The 20,145-nt window shown below is 37.7% G+C and overlaps 1 protein-coding gene across 4 annotated transcripts in view; it reads left to right on the forward strand.

The window, feature by feature from the left end:
- Window positions 1-20,145, forward strand: part of Ctnna2 (catenin alpha 2) — a 1,144,480-nt gene that overhangs the window by 235,820 nt on the left and 888,515 nt on the right. For all 4 annotated transcript variants that reach the window (XM_057766952.1, XM_057766959.1, XM_057766967.1 and 1 more), the window contains one exon: window positions 4,858-5,053. In XM_057766952.1, coding sequence (XP_057622935.1) covers window positions 4,858-5,053 — 196 coding nt within the window. The remainder of the gene's footprint in view (window positions 1-4,857; window positions 5,054-20,145) is intronic.

A 20,145-nucleotide genomic window follows, 5' to 3' on the forward strand; every position in this document is an offset into this window, starting at 1 on the left:
TAAATTCCTAGTACAGTCCTTGTGTGCCAGGAGGCAGACTTTGACTCTTTATGTCTCTTACTGTGGCTTTGCTTCTTTCTATTTTTATTCTCCCAAGTTGCACATTTGGTGGAGAAGAATAGACAGTGTGGCCAGGAAGAAAATTTGTGGTGTTGATTTGAGAATCTCTGTTTCTAGTAGGACATGCATAATCTTCACCATGGAACCTCCCCAGCGTATCCTGTGAGCAGATGTTCCTGGAAAGTTCAATGCCTGAAGGCATCATTTACCCAAGACCATGCAGGTCTGGATATGCAATCTTATATACAGAGAGCACATCAACTCCATGTTACCACTTTCTTATCAGAATATACCCTTGCTGCTCTGACCCCTGGGCACAAACTATGTTCCCATAGGGATGCTGACTGCAAAGAGTTGATGACTCTAAATTCCTTATGTGATAGATGCTGAATGTATCTTTGGGGCTAAAGAGTTCATTTCTTCTTTAAAGCTTTTTTAGTTCTTGATCATTAGAATTTCTTTGGCTTTTGTTTGTCTGCTTTCTTGTTTGCCTTTGTGAATAAAGAATCACTTCCTTTTTCTTTTTGTTCATGGTTCTTGAAATTCTTTTGCTTTTCTTATACTCTGTTTATTGTTTAACTTGAGACCCTCTGGTCATAGTGTGACAAAACACTTGTCAGAAACAACATATACAGAGAGGGCTTGATTCTTGGTCATGGTTTCAGGAGCATCTTATAAAATTATATATATATATATATATATAGTATTATTTTTAGTCTATGTGGGGAAAAATGCATATATTTACTGCCTTGAGTCCTCCCAGAAGTATGGTGGATAATCAGTTATTCATGTTATATTACTTTACTAAAAGCTATCATTTTCTCCATATAACATTAGACATATTATACTGGAGATATCTCTGGTAATATTAACTCAAGATTATAAGATGTAGTAAAAGGAGTGGCAGGCCGCTTCCTGGCACCCGGCTAGCTTTACCCGAAATAATTACATGGAAATTGTATTCATTTAAACACTGCCTGGCCCATTAGTTCTAGCCTTTTATTGGCTAACTCTCACATATTGGTTCAACCCATTTCTAATAATCTGTATCGCCACTTGACTGTGGCTTTCTGGCATGAGTTTAACCAACGTCTATCTAGAAGAGGAGAGCCATGGCATCTGCCCGACTCTGCTTTCTTTCTTCCAGCTTTCTGTTCGGTCTACTCCACCTATCTAAATTCTGTCCTATCCAAAAGCCAAGGCAGTTTCATTATTTAACCAATGAAAGTAACACATAGACAGATGACCCTCCTACATCAATAAGAACCTTGAGTGCATCAGATGTATTAGTTACTCATCTCATAGTTTGTGGGATTCTGCTAATTTCTTAGTGGTTTTTTTTTTTTTTTTTTTTTTTTTGGTTTGTCGAGACAGGGTTTCTCTGTGGCTTTGGAGCCTGTCCTGGAACTATCTCTGTAGACCAGGCTGGTCTCGAACTGACAGAGATCCGCCTGCCTCTGCCTCCCGAGTGCTGGGATTAAAGGCATGTGCCACCATCGTCCAGCCAAATTTCTTAGTTTTTTAAAAAATTATTTTATCAATTATTTAAAATCAACTTCATCTTTGTTATTATACGTACTCAAATTATTTTTATTTTTTCATATTTTCTCAAGAATCTTTTTTGTAAAAAATCATGTATGTGTAATATATTGCAATCATCCTCTGCCCCCATCTTTCATCTTGTCCCCCAGGTCCCTCCATTTTTATTTAATCATTACTTTTACACATACACACACATGCAGTATAACATGTTAAGTTGATGAGTTGATTTGGGGTTGCTCATATGTTTATGTTTTCAGTACTGATGACTAGGTATTAGATAACCAATTAGGAGCCTAGACTTGAAGAAAACTGATCTCTCTCAGCAGACATCAATTGCCTATAGGTCTTCATGTACACTTTAGCCTTGTGGTATTTATCTATTCCACTTTGGAATGTCAACTAGTATTGCCATCATTTAAGTGTTCTTTATGGGGCATAATGTTAAGAGTCTGCGGGTGTAGCTTCTATATCATATACAGATGATACAATATCACAACATATATTCTGGTTGTCTTGCTCTTGCAATCTCTCCACCTGTTCTTCTGTGATTTTTTTTTCCCATGTGTCTTAAGGATAAGGATTGTGTTGCAGATGTTTCAGCTGGGGCTGGACCATCAATAGTTCTTTGTATTTTTATCAGTTGCTTTTCTTAATGGTCTGTGTCTGTTACAAAGGGAAGTTCCTTTAATGAGAAGTGAGAACTACACTTATCTGTGTGTGTAAGGGTAAATATTAAAGAGATGATATTGGTTTGGGAACTTAGCACGAAGAGATTCTCCTCTAGGTTCCATGGTTTTACCAGTCACAGTTGGCTAAGTCTACAATACTAACATGAATTATCACCTATAAAGCAGGAAAATGGAAGTGTCACTGTGGAGGATATCTTGACATTCTGGTCATTGTTGTGGTTCATAGGCATTACAGCTGGGTAGGTCTCATTAATTACCTTTCTTCCTTACCAACTTGCATGATGACTTCTGGAACTCAGTGGTCAAATCCAGCTTGATTTCTCCAACTGCTATGTCTGAAGTGTGTGTGAAGCGCCTTCAGCAACACAGCCTTAACTGCAGATTGAATGAGATAATTTAATGTCTATTTTGTCTAATATATTATATCACTTCCTTTTGTGATTTACCTAATTTATTGATTTTGCCCTCCAGTAAAATAACAGATAATTACAAAAATGTGGATAATTGTTTCTTTGTTATTAACTGTTGAAGACATATGTGCTTTCATGCACATATGCCACTTTCTATCTTCTCTCTTTATTCCTTCTTTCCCCTTTAACTAGTGAGTAAACCTAAGCTTTTGCTAAAAGAAAATTAAATTAATTTGCTTAAAAAACCATTGAATTTTCCTTAGGAGCTTCCAGATCATGTAACATGTTTATACAAACAAATATTTGTTCTCCCTGTATGATGGTTAACACAATCTAGAATCACCAGAAAATATATACTCTCAAGTATAAGTTATCTAAATTACGTTGACTTGTAGGTATGTCTACAAGAGTGTGAATCTAGGTTTACAGGCTACCCCATTCAGTGTGGGTAGCACCAAACACTTGGCAGGACATCAGTGGTTGTATACAAGTGGGAAGAGTGAGCTGAAACTCAGATGACGTGCATTAATTCATTGCTCTCTACTAAGGATTATGGATTCAGTGTTGCTAACTCCTTCAAGCTAGCTTGCTACCTTGATTTCTTCAAAATTATGGACTATGGCCTCTATTTCTTCTCCTTCTTCATTAAGGTGATTTTGTGAGGGTATTTAATGACAGCAGTATGAAGGAAACTAATATAGCCTTCTTATTAGGAGTATCTTTTAAATTACACCTAATACAGTAACGCACAGAGATAGTAGAAGAGTGACATTTGTTTACCTTTCCAAGAGATGAAACTTGTGATGTAAACATTCAGCTATTTGGGTAGCTTCATGATTAGCTCCCAGTTCTTAAAAACTGCCAGTCTACCAAAAATTAGTATTTCCTTTCCCATTCTATTCTTTTTAACAACATAGATCACAAATATTCACAGAACTGTATAATATGATAAGAATGAATTACAACTAAATGAAAATAACAAATATTTTCTCTGGTGAAAAGTGCACAGACTAAGCTGAGGTATTTGCAATGGTCATTATTGCTTGCTTGGAGTGTACATTGTTCCCAGGTATTGGACTCTTCTAGAGCCTTGATCTTCTTGGCGAGTAGCATGTTGTTGTATTCATTATGTCCTCATGACAGAAAACACTTCTGCACATCAGAAAAGCAACCCCTGTGACAAGTATGCCTTTCTTTTGATGATTCTTCCTTATGGCTGGGACTGAAAAGAGTGGAATGTGTCACTCATTGCATGCACATTTCATAGTAAAACTGCCACTAGCTGACATTCTGATTTTAATGTTATTAGATTTTTGTGTGTGCTATGTTTTATCTAATGTTCATGTTGAATGTCCTTGTGTTTATATAACTTACTGTGTCTAATTAATCAAAAGAGAGCTGAATATAGTAGCTCCTAATAATGTACTGACCACTTTTGTACTGTTGGTCCTACCTATACTGACCATCAAATTACATGTTGAGTTGAAGTTTTGTATCCTTTGGTGCTGTCAATGGCATCATGACATTGACTAATGGCTTTGCCTACTCCACAGTGTAGAGTAACCATCATGACTGTACCATTTGATAGAACTTTTCTTTGGACTGGCTTCCATAATAACTGAATTTAGCATGATACAAGTAAATTGAAACAAATCACAAAGCTCTCCCTCTTAGGAAGCTGATATGTTCCTTGTTCAATACCAAAAAGAAATAGCAACAGTTATTGAAATATTACAGAACACCTGTATTTATTCCTCCCCTTTAGATTTCTCTCTGGTGCAGAAAAAGTTTCTAGTGTCCATAGTGTCCATTAACAAGTTTGTTTGAAAGACATTAAAAGCTTTAATAACAAAATAATTCTCTCTATATGATGGTAAGATTAAATTGCCATTTGAGATATATTTTCAAGTTACAGTATTTAGAAAAAAGTTAGGGCTGGAACTGTGACTTAGCAGTTATGGGCATTTGTTCTTGCAGAAATTTTATGCTCCTCTCCCAGCACAAAGATTAGGCAGCTCAGAACTGCCTGTAACCATGGCTTTACATAAGCCAACACCTTTTCCTGGCCTTAATAGATAGTTATAAATTATGAACAAACAGCCCATCTCTATAAAGTCTTACAGAATGTTTTTTATAGCTTTTCTTTTGTGTTCCAGGTGACAACACTTGTCAACACAAGCAACAAAGGTCCATCAGGTAAAAAGAAAGGGAGGTCAAAGAAAGCCCATGTTTTGGCAGCATCTGTGGAACAAGCTACCCAGAACTTCCTGGAAAAGGGGGAACAGATTGCTAAGGAGAGTCAAGACCTCAAAGAAGAGTTGGTGGCTGCTGTAGAGGATGTGCGGAAGCAAGGTAGGTGGAATAATATTGTATAGTTGCTGAGGCTTGCTGTGGGAATAGGACATTGTTCTTTAGAATCAGAGGAATATTTCACTTTGTTTGCTCTCTGTACATGATGTTCGCAATGTTTGCAAGATTAGTTGCATAAATATTTTGATGTTGAAGTGTGGGCATGACTCCAAATACCATGCTTTTGCTTTTATTTAGAAATCTTCCTATTTCTTGCCCTCGGTAGATGGAAACAAATTCTCAGTCAAACTCACACCTTGGTATGGATTTGGAAGACACTGTCTATATAAAAGGACTGAATATTCTGAAATTTAAGGAGGATAGGAGAGAAAAATGCAAAAGCGTGTAGAATTATATTTTTAGTCCATGGCTTTTCTCACACATCTAGCTAGTTAGCATACAGTTTATTTAACATTTTGAAAATTTTTTATTTGCAATCAAATACATGTAACATAAATATAACATCTAAACTGATTTTAGGGTTCATTTATAGTTTAGTGTTGGTAGGTCTATGCACAACCTTGAAAAACTTATTACTCTGCTTTTTTCACTTTAGAAAATTCAAGCTGTATACATTTATTCAGTTATCCATATGCTCTCCACAAAAGTCTCCGTGAATCACTCTTCATCTGTTTGACAACTCTTGATATTTCACAGAAGTGGGATCCTGCAGTATGTCATTTTCTGGCTGGCTTATTTCATTAAGTACAGTATCTTCAATAACTGTACACACTGTGGCAGATACCACAATTTTAGTTTTTCATAACTAAATAATAATCCATGAAATATATGTCCACAGACTTTTGATTGGGCTTCACTATTTTGCTCTTGTGAACAAAATTACTACTTAAATAAATAAACATGTATATTATGGTTAATTTTAATTATTAGTTTGACGCCACTTAAAATCACCCAGACAAAGAGACTCAAGTGTTTCGTACAGTTGATGCTTTGTAGGGGATTGTCTCAACTAAATTTATGGATGTGGAAAGATGAAGCTATCTGGAGGCAGTGCCATTCCCCAGGCAAGGTGTCCTGAACCATTTGAACATAGAAGTGACATTCTTTTTGACCACACTCTCAGTCAATGGAAGCATATTTCAAACTGTCTGTTGGATACTGATTTATATGTCTAAGGGAATGCTTCATTAAATACTTGTTGAATGGATGAGTCATTTATTTATACTCTTTGTGCATTCTTACTGTCTTTTGCCGGTCATAGATGAACGTTTAGTGTCTTAAATGAAAAACTTTCCTTCTTTTCATGCAAGCACACATTTTCTCCATTCCTTGTTTATGTGATATACAGATTTGCGTGCATTTTTTGTAAGTTTGCAGACACACATGTGCTTGTTATCTATTTTACTGGAGCACAAATTTGATGTGGGGAATCAACCTTTTGATTTTCCACTTTACTCAATGAGACAGGATCCCTCAATCAAACTTGGGGTGTGCCGATATAGCCAATCTTTCTTACCAACTTTCTCTGTGTAATTCTAAGGCTACAATTATAGGAAGAATACCACAGTCATCCAAAATTTACATGGATTTCTTGGGATCAGAACTCCAGTACTCATGGTTTTGTGGTAAGAGCTTTAACTGCTGAGCTGTCTTCGGAGATGCTGACTGTGCTTCATACCACTGTTCTATTAGATTTCTTCTAAAAGTTAACTTCATTTATATGACAATAATACAAATTGCTACTTCTCTTGGACATATTGAATGTTCCACATTCCACCTAAGGTGAACAGAGCATGAATGTATACGTGTCCCAAAATTATGAATGCCTCCAGGTTTTGAAATGTACTTGAAAGTTGAAAGTTTTCTGAATTATGGTTACACACTTGCTTGCCTTCATGCATCTGTGCCCTAGATAATTATTTTTTTGCTGTTGTTTTCTTATGTATACTAATGTGCACATGTAAAATATGTAAGGTGTGCTCAGTTTGACAACTGTTTGCACCTGTGAAGTCCTGCATGTTCTCAAGATACTGAACAAATTTACAGTGGAGAGTTTTGGTCTCTCTACTTCTTTAAGCATCTTTCTTCGCTAAATTTTTCTGCCTAGTTTCAGTAGCCATCCCTTAGGTTTTCTTTCTTTTTTCTTTCTTCTTCTGAGTTGCCATCTTTGGAGCTTGATGTTTGGTTGTCATGAACTTATATGAAGGTTATATGAAATGGTCTGTTGTAGCTCCAATAGAATAATCAGTTGGCTAGATATCCCTTGTGGTGTGATAAAACAAGATTTTAATTTAGGACAGCTTACAGTGGTTGCTGTTCTGAGAATAGTTGAAGATTACTCTGTGTTATCCATCTCCTGTTACAGACGCTTAGAAGTAACCTGTATGAAACCCTGTGGTCATGTTTTTTTTTTTTTTTTTTCTGAACAGTTTAACATTCAAATGCCCCTTACTGTAACTAGTAAAAGTCTAATTACTAAAAATCTTGATCAAAAGTCCTCCTTTAGTATCCTTGATTTTCAATAGCTTCCTTACACTCTAGATGCTTCGCAGCTGTCAGTGGGACAATTTCCAGGCAATGGAGTTCACAAGCTCTGGTTCTGCTACTATACTTGCAGATTATAAGTTCTCCTTTCTGATGTTCCCCAGTGACAACTCAGCTTTCTTCACTGTATGACCTCTGTAGCCCATCTGGCTTCAGTCGGTTTTTATAATGACTCTTTATTTGACCAAGGCAACTTATAAAAGAAAGTGTTTATTTTGGGGCTCATGGTTTCAAAGGATTAGTCCATGCTTATTATTGGTGGGGATCATGGGGGCAGGCAGATAGGCATGGCGCTAGACAAGTAGCTGAAAACTCACATCTCTATCTACAAGCATGAAGCCATGAGAGACGCTGAGTTTGGCATCAGCTTTTGAAACTACAAAGCCCATCCCCAGTGATAACAGCATCTCCAGAAAGGTCACACCTTCTGATCATTCTCAAGCAGGTCCACCAGCTGGTGCATTAAAATATATGAGCCTACATGGGCCATTCTCATTCAAGCCTACAAAGACGTTTTCCTGGGAAATGAGTAGCTATTTAGAAGCTTGGTTAAGATTTCAAATTCTAACATTACTTGAGCAAATGGCTAAATAATATACATTAAATCACTCAAATATGTTAAGAGTCAGTGTATCCAGTTTTGAAGTATAGAGAATGACTGTGTTTACCCTGAGTGAGTGTTTTCCTAAAAGAGGTGAAAGATGTTTTAAAAACTTGTGTCTATCAGGTGAGATTGTTCAGCAGGTAAAACATCTTGCCACCAGGCCTGAGACCCACATGGTAGAAGGAGCTCCACAAGCACACCTTGGTACCCTGGTGCATGCATGCAGACACAAGCACACACACACACACACATACACACACACACACACACACACACAAATGTGCACCCATAAGGTATAAAAGAAAAGAAAGAAAAAAAGGAAGGAAGGGAGGGAGGGAGGGAAGGAGGAAGGAAGGAAGGAAGGAAGGAAGGAAGGAAGGAAGGAAGGAAGGAAGGAAGGAAGGAAGGAAGGAAGGAAGGGAAAAAAAAGCATAAATACCACAATAGATTTGTAAGTTATGATTTGTTGATTTTATCTGTATCTTTGCAAATTGCTGTTCTACCTGATTTTCTTTTTCTTCTTCTTGGTGAGCCAATGAGTTTAGTTGTAGTTGCTTACAGGAGAGTGATTGAGGGGCTATTTACAGAGGCATAGGAAATTTACCCACGACCACACCAATGAATAAAATGAATTTCTGTCTCCCAGTAACCATGAACCAGTAGGCCTCATCTCCTTCCTATTAATTAATAAACCTGAGTCCTTTCTGGCAGGCTGGTGAAGCAACAAGTTAGCATCCAATGGTCTTTCTGAGGACTGATTGCCTTTGCATAAGTCAGAAGTGGTGGGACTTGTATGTAGACCCTGCAAGTCACAAGAGAGTAGATGTGTGTATATGAACTCCATATAGCAAAATTTTTCAAAAGCAGAGAACACATACATAGTTATAATCACACCCCTAAATAGAAGTACCCAGAAATCTTAAAGCATAAAATGTGTTTACCACCAAGACTTTCCTGAACTGAAAGCATGTCTCCAGGTTTGGTTAGTATTAGAATAATCTGAGAGGCTTTTAAAAACTTAACATCCATTTCTTGTCAGAGAAATCAGATTCCTGGAGTATGACCTGGACATCAATGTTTTAAGCTCAACACTTGATGTTTCTATACAAATTATTTCTGAGCAAATGGACCAAGTTTCAGATTCTGCATCATGTGCACATAGATGATCGATAGATCCTGTTAGCTGGAGACACAGGTGATCGATGCTAAGTGTACATGTCTCTCAACAGTGCCTGTTTTTTCTTAAATCAAATATTTGAATAAGTTTACATCATTTTCTCAAGCAAGGTTTAAATCTCAATGGTATTTTGCAAAGCTTCCAACTTTGTAGTTTACTTAAATGTAGGTACATAAAACTTATATGGGAAAATCAATATCATAGTTTATATTAAAGTATAATACATTGGCAATGTCTTATGATGGAGGGTTTTTCAATCACGATTACTACAGCACTCAGAAATATGTAAGAAGATATTTAGTAGTCTAGTCTATGAGCCAGTTAAGTATTAAAGACGTTTCAGAGAGAAGAAAGGTATATGGATGAAATTAAAAAGAAAAATGTAATGGTAACTGTAAATACTTATTGAAGATTTGTGAGGAATAATGCAGTGAGGATTTCAAGTCTTTACTGAAGGCTGTGGATAAGTGAGAATTGATGGAGAAGACCTGATCTGATGAGCAGTTTTGTTTGCAGGTACAATTTCAACTATACTGAGATGGTGGAGAACATCAAGACTGAGGTAGTTTGGCAACTAAGATTATTACTGTACACAACATGGTGGGAAGAAGGGGGAAATAAGGAGGGAGGAAGGAAGGAAGGAAGGGAAGCAGGGAGGGAGGGAGGGAGGGAGGGAGAGAAGAAGATTAAAGCTGATAGTAACTAGTTGTTACCTCCAGAGGGGTGTGTTGAAAGATTAACATGCCAAATTCGGTGGTTTCAATAAGAATGGCCCCCTTAGACTCACATATTTGAATGTTTAGGGGTATCTTTAGGAGATATGGCCTTATTGAAGTAGGTTTGGCCTTGGTAGGGGGAAGTATTTCACTGCAGATGAGTTGGCTTTGAGATTTCATAAGTCCAAACCAGGCCCAGGAGAAACACTCTCTCTTACTGTTGCCTGCTGGCTGATGTGGAACTCTCAGCTACCTCTTCAGCACCATGTCTGCCTGTGTGCTTCCGTACTTCCCTTCATGATGATAATGGACTAAACCTCTGAACTTTAAACCAGACTCAATTAAATGTTTTCTTTTATAAGATTTTCAATGTTCATGGTATATCTTCATAGCAATAGAACTTTGACCAATGCAGCAAGTTTATGAAAAACTGCCAGAATCAGAAAACACCTGGTTCAGACCATGGTGTACTTGTAGTTACCACAGCAAATAAAGCTAAACAAAAGCACAGTGCTTTCATGACCCATGATTGTGGTGGGAGCCATGGAAAGAGGTACAGAAAACAGTGTTACGAGCATTGACAAAAGGAGTCAATGCATTTCCCATCTATTTGAAAGGAAGTAAGAGTGAACATTTGCTCATGTATGGGCCACAGGCAACATGACTGGGAAATTTTAAGGGACAGCAGGACCAGAGTTGAAACCAGTTTGATTTCAGACATTGATAAATGAGGAGCCTTCCCTAGCAGATGGTGATGCTGTGGGGATGGGATGTTGGCAAAACAAGGAAATTTGCAAGTCTCTGAAGTTGATTAATGAATATCTCAGAGATATAACATTCCCTTGAGTAAGTGTGTTAGATCATGAAGAGGAAGGGATGAAGATACAGTTGGGAAGCATGCCCACATTGGGAATTGAAGGTGGGTTATAAATAAATTAGAAAGGGAAAGCTGCCATGAAAAAGACAATTAGTAGAGTGCTAAAATCTGAAGAAACAGAACTCTTTTCTCTTTTGGTTTTTCAGGAGAAAATTTCTCTGTGTAGCTTGGGAATAGGACTTTTAATAACAGTGACAGTGATCCAACTGTTAGGATGCTGTCCGCATGTCATATTTTTCTGACACAAAAGATTATGAACAGTTTAGATTTTTGCAAGAAAAGTAGAATCTATTACATTTAAAATTGAATTTTCATAAATTCAAAAAAGAAGGCATGTGGGGGATAGGGCAGGGAGGCTTGGAAATGCCAGAGAGGGGGTTGGGAAAGAAGGAAACAGGAGGTAGACACTGTAAAATGATAGTAGGTGGTGCAATAGTTGAGCTAGGCAGGAAAGCTACGTAAAATTGCCTCTATCACTCTTGAACTATTTACTGTACTTGGTTCCTTTTGCCCCTGTAGATAGTTTGGGACATAGATGAGTTACTATGTATCTTTTGGGGAGTAATATAATGCTTTTTACACAGTGGCTTTTAGTAGATGCATTGATTAATTACTAAGGGATAGTAGAAAAGCAATAAAAGAATAATAGAAAAACATTAAGAGAAAAACATTGAGTATAATTGTTTTCTTGTTTATGTTTTATAGCCTAAATCAGAGAGAGATAGAAAAGCCATAACTATAAACAGAAAGAGAAAGAGCTCAAGTGGTAGCAACATGAATGCATAAGTTATGTGTCTTTACATGAAAATCAACTAAAAAGGACAACGCCTAAAGAGGTCTTAGAGCAGTCAGGGAGGCAGTTCAGTAGGTAACCACCACACACATAAGGCTGGACTCAATGGCACTCTTCTATAATCTCAGAGCTACTATGACAAGATGGCAACAGGAGACAGGAGAATCCCTGGAGACTTACAGCCAGATAGGCAATATAAGTAGTGGCAACTATCAAAAGTGCCATGATAATCACAACCTGAAATTTGTCTTTGACTTCCACACATAAATACATATCAGTGTGACCTCATACACAAATGTCCAAAAATCATACATATGCTCAAGTGTTTTATAGAATAGATGAATTGTATTCATCAGAATTTAATTATTTTGAACAATGAGAGAGATGAGTTTAATAGGCAATAGTTAGTATTTGGAGAGGTTTAATAGACGTGTTTGATGTTAGTAAATGTTTAACTCTCCCATTTGATCTCATTCTTTTTAATTTACTGAAAAGAACTGGTACTATTACTTCCTTGTGTATAGTAGGAAAGGTAAATTCATAACACTTTTAATTATCAATGTCTAATAATCTTTTGTTTCTTCAATATGTAGCAACATCTAGAAATTTTTAAATTTGAAGTAGACTCAAAAACTGTGCTTTGAATAATGAAAGACATTGTTCTTATTGTTCTTTTCAATGATAAATTCACTTGGTGATGCAACACAGCCTCTGGTTCTATACTTAAGTGGTTAGAAAAGTATAACTTCCCCTTGGCCTTCAATTATTTATTTCCACTTCCCCTGAAACCGGGGAGCAGTGTCCTGGATTTCCTACCTTCAATTCACACTCAGCATTCTTATTGACCACTCTCTATCTGGAAAATTACAAATCAAAAGCATTAAGAAATTTCTCTGACATCAACAGGGTGCCGAGTCATATGCGACTGTAACCACACATTAATGGTGAAATTTTGGTTCAAAGTAACAGAGGTGCAGGTGAAAAAAGTGGTGTCTCTATGGAGCCAGTTTCTGAAACAAGTGGATGGCAAAACATTTCATCAGTTCTGCTGAATCCCTTGGCTTTTCTCTAGTTTGAACTAATCTCCCAGATGAACTGATAGATCGATGTCAAATAGCTATCTAATTAAGTTTTACCCAGTCAACATGTGTTTAATGACAGTTAACCAATGGGTGACATCATAGGATGCAAATCAAAAGAAAGGAGAAAGAAGCCCTTTATTACCTCGGGAAGATGAAAGACTGCAGACTCATCACTTGTTTACGTTGCCTCACCTCTGGTTTGTGGGCTGTTGATGGAATGGGTGGTTCCAGTGAAATTCCCCTTGATAACCATTCATGTGGCCTGGATAGCTGAGAGCGGTTCAGAACCCAGGGAGGTTTCATTATCACATGGTTCTTTAATTCCACCATCAATTTTTCAAAAACGTTTAAATCACCCATTTGGAAGCAGATGTCCTACCTGTGGCTGCACTTTCTACGGGATGGGCATTTCTGAGGAAGTTCTCTGAAATGCTGTAGTGTTGAGATGATGTTGTTCTTTCACGTGTCACTTTTTTCTAGTGTTTTCAGCTTCTACTTTTCATACTCTGAATGCTGGTAAGGACACTTGGCTTTCTTCTCTGTGTTCTTTGACTGTTCTTTTGGTCAAGTGCCCTTGTGGGTATAGTGCATTCTAGTGTCTTGAATGTGCTTAAAAGGAAGTGATGTGAGATTGCCTCCCTTTCGGGATTGGAGTGCAGATTCCACTCCACTAAGTTCATTTCTTTGAATTTACATTTTGCTACATATAAATCATTTGTTTATTTTTTTAAACTAGCCTACTCAAATACAGTATCTTGAGAAATTTTTATGAGGTTGGTCATGAAATACTCATAAATGTTCAAGCCTGTTACATGAAATAGCACACATAGTGCTTTGCATATAACCTGTGCATATCCCTTTTCAATGTTTAGATCCTTTTCACATCATTTATGATGCCCAATACACTGTAAGTCATGGTTAGGCTATATTATTTGGGGGAATAATGACAATGAAAAGGATTGTTCACGTTCATTACACTTTAAGTCATTGTTGTGCTGTATTATTTGGGGCTAATGACAATATAAAGAGTTTCACACATTCAGTACAACTAATCTTCTCAAACATTTTTCAATAGTTGAAACCACAGATTCTAAAGCTTCAAATATGGAGTACCAACATTAATATAGGAAGTGACCATGTGTGGGAGCCTAGGACAGACATTGAAGCTGGGATGGCAGGTGGCTCCTTATTCAGAATGGGGACTCTCAGATGCTCCACTATAGCCATGCAAACCTGAAGCGGCATCTCTGTTTATGGACTCCTCCTTTTTCTCATAGAATCTCATTGTTGCAGCTGTTAGCCTGTGTCAAAATACCTAGGATGAGACAGAGGATGTGTATACAAATTAAGTCTACAACTTCACAATGAACTTGTATTGAAAGACCATAGACATCTTTACTTCTGGATAGTGACCCAAGTGGGTTCTAAGGTTCCAGTGTTTGACAGTCACAAACATTTGACACAAATGACAACCAGCATTTAACAAATCCCTGTAAATGCCACCTTTTATTCAAGAAAATTTAAACATTCATTTATTTTTGTTGTTTGAGAATTCCATACATGAATATGATGTGTTATTTTCAAATGCCACTTTTAATTAATTTAGACTTCTCTCTCTCTCTCTCTCTCTCTCTCTCTCTCTCTCTCTCTCTCTCTCTCTCTCTCTCTTTCTGTGTGTGTGTGTGTGTGTGAGTGTGAGTGTGTGTGAATGTTCATGTATGGGCCTATACATGTGTGTTTAAGTAAACATGAATGTATATGTGTGTTTGTAGAGGCCAGAGGTCAACTTCATGTATTGTTTATTAGGGACTATATGGCTTGATTTTTAAGAAACCATCTCTTATTGCCTAGGAGCTTACTGATTTGTGTAGGCTGGGTGGCCTGTCTTGGCCTGCCCAACTCTAGGATTATATGTGTGTACCACCACTCTCATCTTTTGGTCTTTCAATGGGGATGCTAGAATTCAGATGCACTATAGCAGCCCAGTGTAGATTTTAGTTCCTTTTAAAGGGATGCAATTAGGAATGGAGGTAGAGTGGTAGTTTAGTGGTCTAGTGAAAGTTCCACATGCATAAGATTCTGGGCTTTAATTCCCAGAATTCTAAACAAAAACAAAAACAACAAGAAAAAAATCAAAACTACAAAACCAAAACAAATCTCAGTAACCCAGACTGCTACCAAAAAGAGAGATCATTTTCCAGATGTTTTCACCTCAGATGTTCAAAAAGACACCAAATAAGCATAAAGTGTTGAACAAATAAGAGGAGGATGTGAAAATATCATGAGAGATGCATTCCTGTGGAAATGCCAGGTGTCTATAGGTTCACCTTACTGCAAATGCTATACGTTTCCTAGGATTTTAACTGCTGTATATTTTGTCATCTTTGACTTAGTTCAGGGCTGGCATGTGTTCTAGGTCCACAAAGTATCCTTGAGGTAAGAGAGTTGGAGAAAACCCTTGATTATTTTTTTGTTTCTTTCTCTTTCTGGAGCCATTGGCTTCTTGGAAGGCTGCAGTCTTCCAGTAGAAATACAACACAGACTCCTGCTTTTTTTTTTTTTACTGCTGCTCCATTTGTCAGACACTGTATATGTTCTCTCAACATTATCCACTAATTGTCAGGAAGATTACTGTCCATCTTCTTTAGTCAATGACACTATTCTGATAGATCACCAACACGTAATTGCACAAAGTGTGTCTAAGTGATGTCTTCTTACAAGCATTATTTTGTGTGTTGTGAATATAAAACTAAAAAAAAAGAAAACAAAACAAAAACCTTGGCATTCCTCACCTGTAATAATAGTACATTCAGAGACAAGACACACAAATTAATAAAATACAATATTGGTTAGTGGTTTTCAAGTGTTTAACTGTGGTTTGAGAAGTAGCCAAAAGCTCACCACATGAAGGAAAAGAAAAAAAGTAATAAATAAAGCTTACTATTAAAACAAAGGAGAAGAGAAGTTGGCACAGCATAGACTCTCTTAATGGTAGGAGAGAACTGGTTCCATGAAACTGCCTTCTGACCTTCATAAGCATACTATGGCATGTATACCCCCAATCTCACATGTGCACGTTATGTACTCACACAGCTATAATAATATTTTTAAAAAGTGACATGTCTTGATAATATGATAGGAAATACTAATAAAGTTAAGACAAGACACAGTCTAAGAGAAACGATTTGTACCCTACTCTCTGATGAAATACTTGAATTTGTAATACACAAAGTACTCTTAAAATTCAACAATGATTCAAACACTGAATGAATGATTGGAACAGATACCCATTAGAGAAGATGTGCAGATGGAAAAGAGGCATAGAGAATAACTCTTTCACCCTTGTAACTGAGGAAAGTGTCATAAACACTGAGATTTTGCTTTACTACTTCAACAGTTGCTAGGATATCTGAAATGGGTGAACACACAGGCTGGTAGAAGCATGAAGCAACAGAGTTCACTCACTTGGGTGGTTGTGAGATGACATGACCATGTTTCCTGGAGTGTATACTGGCAGATTTATGAAAAAAAATGGTCTTGAGGGTGTTACAGCCTTGGGTATTAACTTCTTGATTTCTTATGTATGTGACAGTATCTCCAGGTGTCTTGTTTTTTTCTATAAACATTTTCAGAATTATTTTATAATTGCAGAAATTTTGCAGAGACAGTACTAAAAGTTACTATATTCCTTACTCCCATTCTCATTATTAATATCTGATACCCTTGTGGTTTGTTTGTCACAATTTATGAATTGGTATTGTTATCTTATTACTTGAAATGAGTGCAGTAAGAAAAGGAAGCATATAACAAATTCCAGCTGAGGTGCTTAACACAAGTAGCCAGAATAAAGCAAATACAGATGGGTTTTTATTCTGTAGCTGACTTAGCTAAATGATGCATGAAAAGAAGTGATCAATTATAGGTCTATATGGATAAAACTAGGAATCTAGTTTAGAATATCCCTGATAGAAGCTTATTTATTGTAACACTCTTTATTCAGATACAAAATTGTCAGTCTAAAATAAACATGTTCTATTGACATATACACACAAAAAATAAAGATAGAAGAGCAAAGAAAGAAGTCTGTGGACAGCAGTAGAGAAAATCAAGATCAGACTTGGAAGAAGCAGGAAAGTGCTTCAGGGTGACACACATCAGAGGACAGTCACCTTCTGCAGAGCCATGTATCCTTGGAAGTGTAGCAGAGGAGCAGGGTGGTTTAGCAGTGGGGACGTTTTCAAGTTCCTGCCCTTTCAGTTTCCAGGGTGCCTGAGCTGTGTGACTTAGGGAGCTCACTACTCTGAGTTAGGGTTTTGAGGAGCTCAATGGTGCCCTGTCTTACATACATCCTCAGACACTAGGTGAAGAGCAGCAGGCAGGTTCTCGGAACACTGCAGTCTGGAAGCATCCAGTAGTGGTAGCCTTTATCCTTTCACCATACCCATTGTTCTGACTCAAGTTGGGAATTTAGATCTGGCTGCCGCTTTTTCTGCAGGATTGCTTGTAAAGCTTGTTTAGTGGATATTACTCAGGATAAAATACTTCAGTATTTGAGGTAAATCGCTCAGTCACTTCATTTTCATTTAAATATCTTTTCACTTTAATTTGGTTCTTTTGTTTGTTTGTGGTGCTGGGGACTGCACCTAGAGCCTGACAAACGCTAGGCCAGCATACTCCATGGACTTTTATCCCCAAAAAACTTTTGCTCCATTGCCATTCGCCTTGTTTAAAGGAACATTCTTAAGCCCAAGATGCATAAGAGATCCCAGGATCCATAAAAGGAAGCAACCTGCATTAGCACATAAAGAAACTTGATCATCAAACGCTTTCTGAGTAAGCTCAGTCAGTAATCCAATTAAACAATGCATTTGCAAAACATTGTGACTAATGGGAATGCAGTTTCCAATATAAAGCTGGCTCGCTCATGATTCCCTAATTATGATCTATGTCCGTGACTTGATATAAGCCAGACAGTCTTCATTAGCTCTCCCCTCTGAAAGGGAGACTTTAGTGAACATGCTTCTAAATTAGACTGGTTTTAGCAAGAAAATAAATGGCACAGAAGAGAAATAATACTCCTCAAACCATTCTGCATTCTGCTAAGTGCTTGCTAATGCAAAGTCCCCGAGGACCCCGGTCTGGATCGACATAGAGTCAATACAATAATTTATGGATGCACCCCTCGCCGTCCTGAGTTCCTTGCTCGTGCTCACTCTCCTTCTGCTCCTCCTTTGGATCGTGAGACTTCAGTCCAGTGCTCCAATGTTGGTCTCTGTCTCTGTCTTCTTTCATCGCCTGATGAAGGTTAATATTCAGGGGGATGCTTATATGTTTTTCTTTGGGTTCACCTTCTTATTTAGCTTCTCTAGAGTCACGAATTATAGTCTCAATTTCCTTTATTTATGGCTAGAAACCAAATATGAGTGAGTACATCAGGACGGCGAGGGGTGCACCCACACACTGAGGCAATGGGGATGATCTATCGGGAACTCACCAAGGCCAGCTGGCCGGGGACTGAAAAAGCATGGGACAAAACCGGTCTCGCTGAACATAATGGACAATGAGGACTACTGAGAACTGAAGAACAATGGCAATGGGTTCTTGATCCTATTGCATGTAATGGCTTTGTGGGAGCCCAGGTAGTTTGGATGCTCACCTTAATAGACCTGGATGGAGGTGGGTGGTCCTTGGACCTCCCACAGGGCAGAGAAACCTGCTTACTCTTTGGGCTGAGGAGGAAGGAAGACTTGATTGGGGGAGGGGGAGGGAATGGGAGGTGGTGGCGGGGAAGAGGCAGAAATCTTTAATAATTAAATTAATTAATTAAAAAAAATAATTTATGGAAAAGTCACCGCATCTTTGCACGACCAAGGAAAAGTCTGTCTTCAGAAACTGACCCTGAACTACCAGCAAAAATAAATGGATAATGCATAGACAGGAAAGGAGGAAAGGTGGGATGAACTTGAAAGGTAAACTTGCCTCTTTTTGAAGTTCCCAGCAATGTATGTTTATTTTCCTGTTCCCTCAGTTAAAAAAAAAGGGGGGGGGGGGAGGATGTCATTTCTTCAACTGGTGTTTTTGGCATTTTCCTATGCTGCGCTTTATAGATCACTGTCTAGATGATGGTCTTAGTCTGAAGTTTCCCGTGCCTTCTTTGCTACCAGAACAGAGTGAAAAGCTTACAGTTATGATGTATGCGAAAGCATACAGAAAGCCTCACCTAACTGAAGTACTGAAATTATAGGCATACAGTGCCACTGCTGGCTTTTACACATGGGCACTCCAGGTCTAACTCACTCACCTTTACTTGGCTGACAAGTGCTTTCCCAACTGCACTACCTCCCCAGCCTCCTTTGTTGCCCTTTGAAAAATATTTATTTTATTTTTAATCATGAATATGTTTGTGTGACTGTATGTAGGTATGTTAATATGAGTGCAGGTACTTGTGAAAGCCAGAAGAGGGCATCATATCTTGCAGAGTTGGAGTTCCAAAGGATTGTGAGTTACCTGAACTGGGTACTAGAAATTGAACTCAGCTCCTGTGCAGGATAAGTAAGCATTCTTAACCACTGAGGCTTCTCTCCAGCTCCCTACATTATACATTATCCCTTTAAAATAAAAATATTTAGTAATATTGCCATTTAAAAAATACACAAGTCATGTTCTGTATTAGTTTTGCTGCTATTTGTTGCTTCTTGTAATAATTCTATTAAAGAGCCCCAACATAGATTCATAGGGGAGTATTTATGGGACTAAAGGTCAGAAGTATTAAATATTTACATTCATTAGAATGTGATCTTTTGGTGTAGGCAGAAGGGAGAGGAATTAATTGGTTTATTTCCAATCACAGACTTTATGAACTTACTGCTTGGCTAATTTTTTAAATGTCACAATTAAAAATATTGAGCTATTTCTCTGTGAGCTTTCATTGAAATGGTAGCAGTCATTTCTAATGTCACCTAATAAATTTAAAAGATGGCCTTTAAATTGAAACATATCATCACTACAATTTCTCCTTCTCAAGCACAGGGCTCTAAACAGCCAGAGATGCTCTTCTTCATAGACTCATATTCTAAGAGCTACAACACTATGACATGACGTGTCTCCTTCAGTAGAGATAGACAGAGCAAGGGCTGCACCAGGACCTGGGCTGTGTTTCACTGAACCAGCATTCTTTTATCTCTGCTTTTAATTTCTCATCTAAAAATTTTTAATTCTTCTCTAATATCTCTCTATATTTTGTCTGTGTGTGTGTGTATGTGTGTGTGTGTTTGTGTGTGTACCAATGAGAAAAAGGGCAATAAGGCTGCCCTATAAATATAAAGGCCAGAGGCACCCTCA

The sequence above is a fragment of the Chionomys nivalis genome, chromosome 1, assembly GCF_950005125.1.
Source record: "Chionomys nivalis chromosome 1, mChiNiv1.1, whole genome shotgun sequence".
Lineage (NCBI taxonomy): Eukaryota > Metazoa > Chordata > Mammalia > Rodentia > Cricetidae > Chionomys > Chionomys nivalis.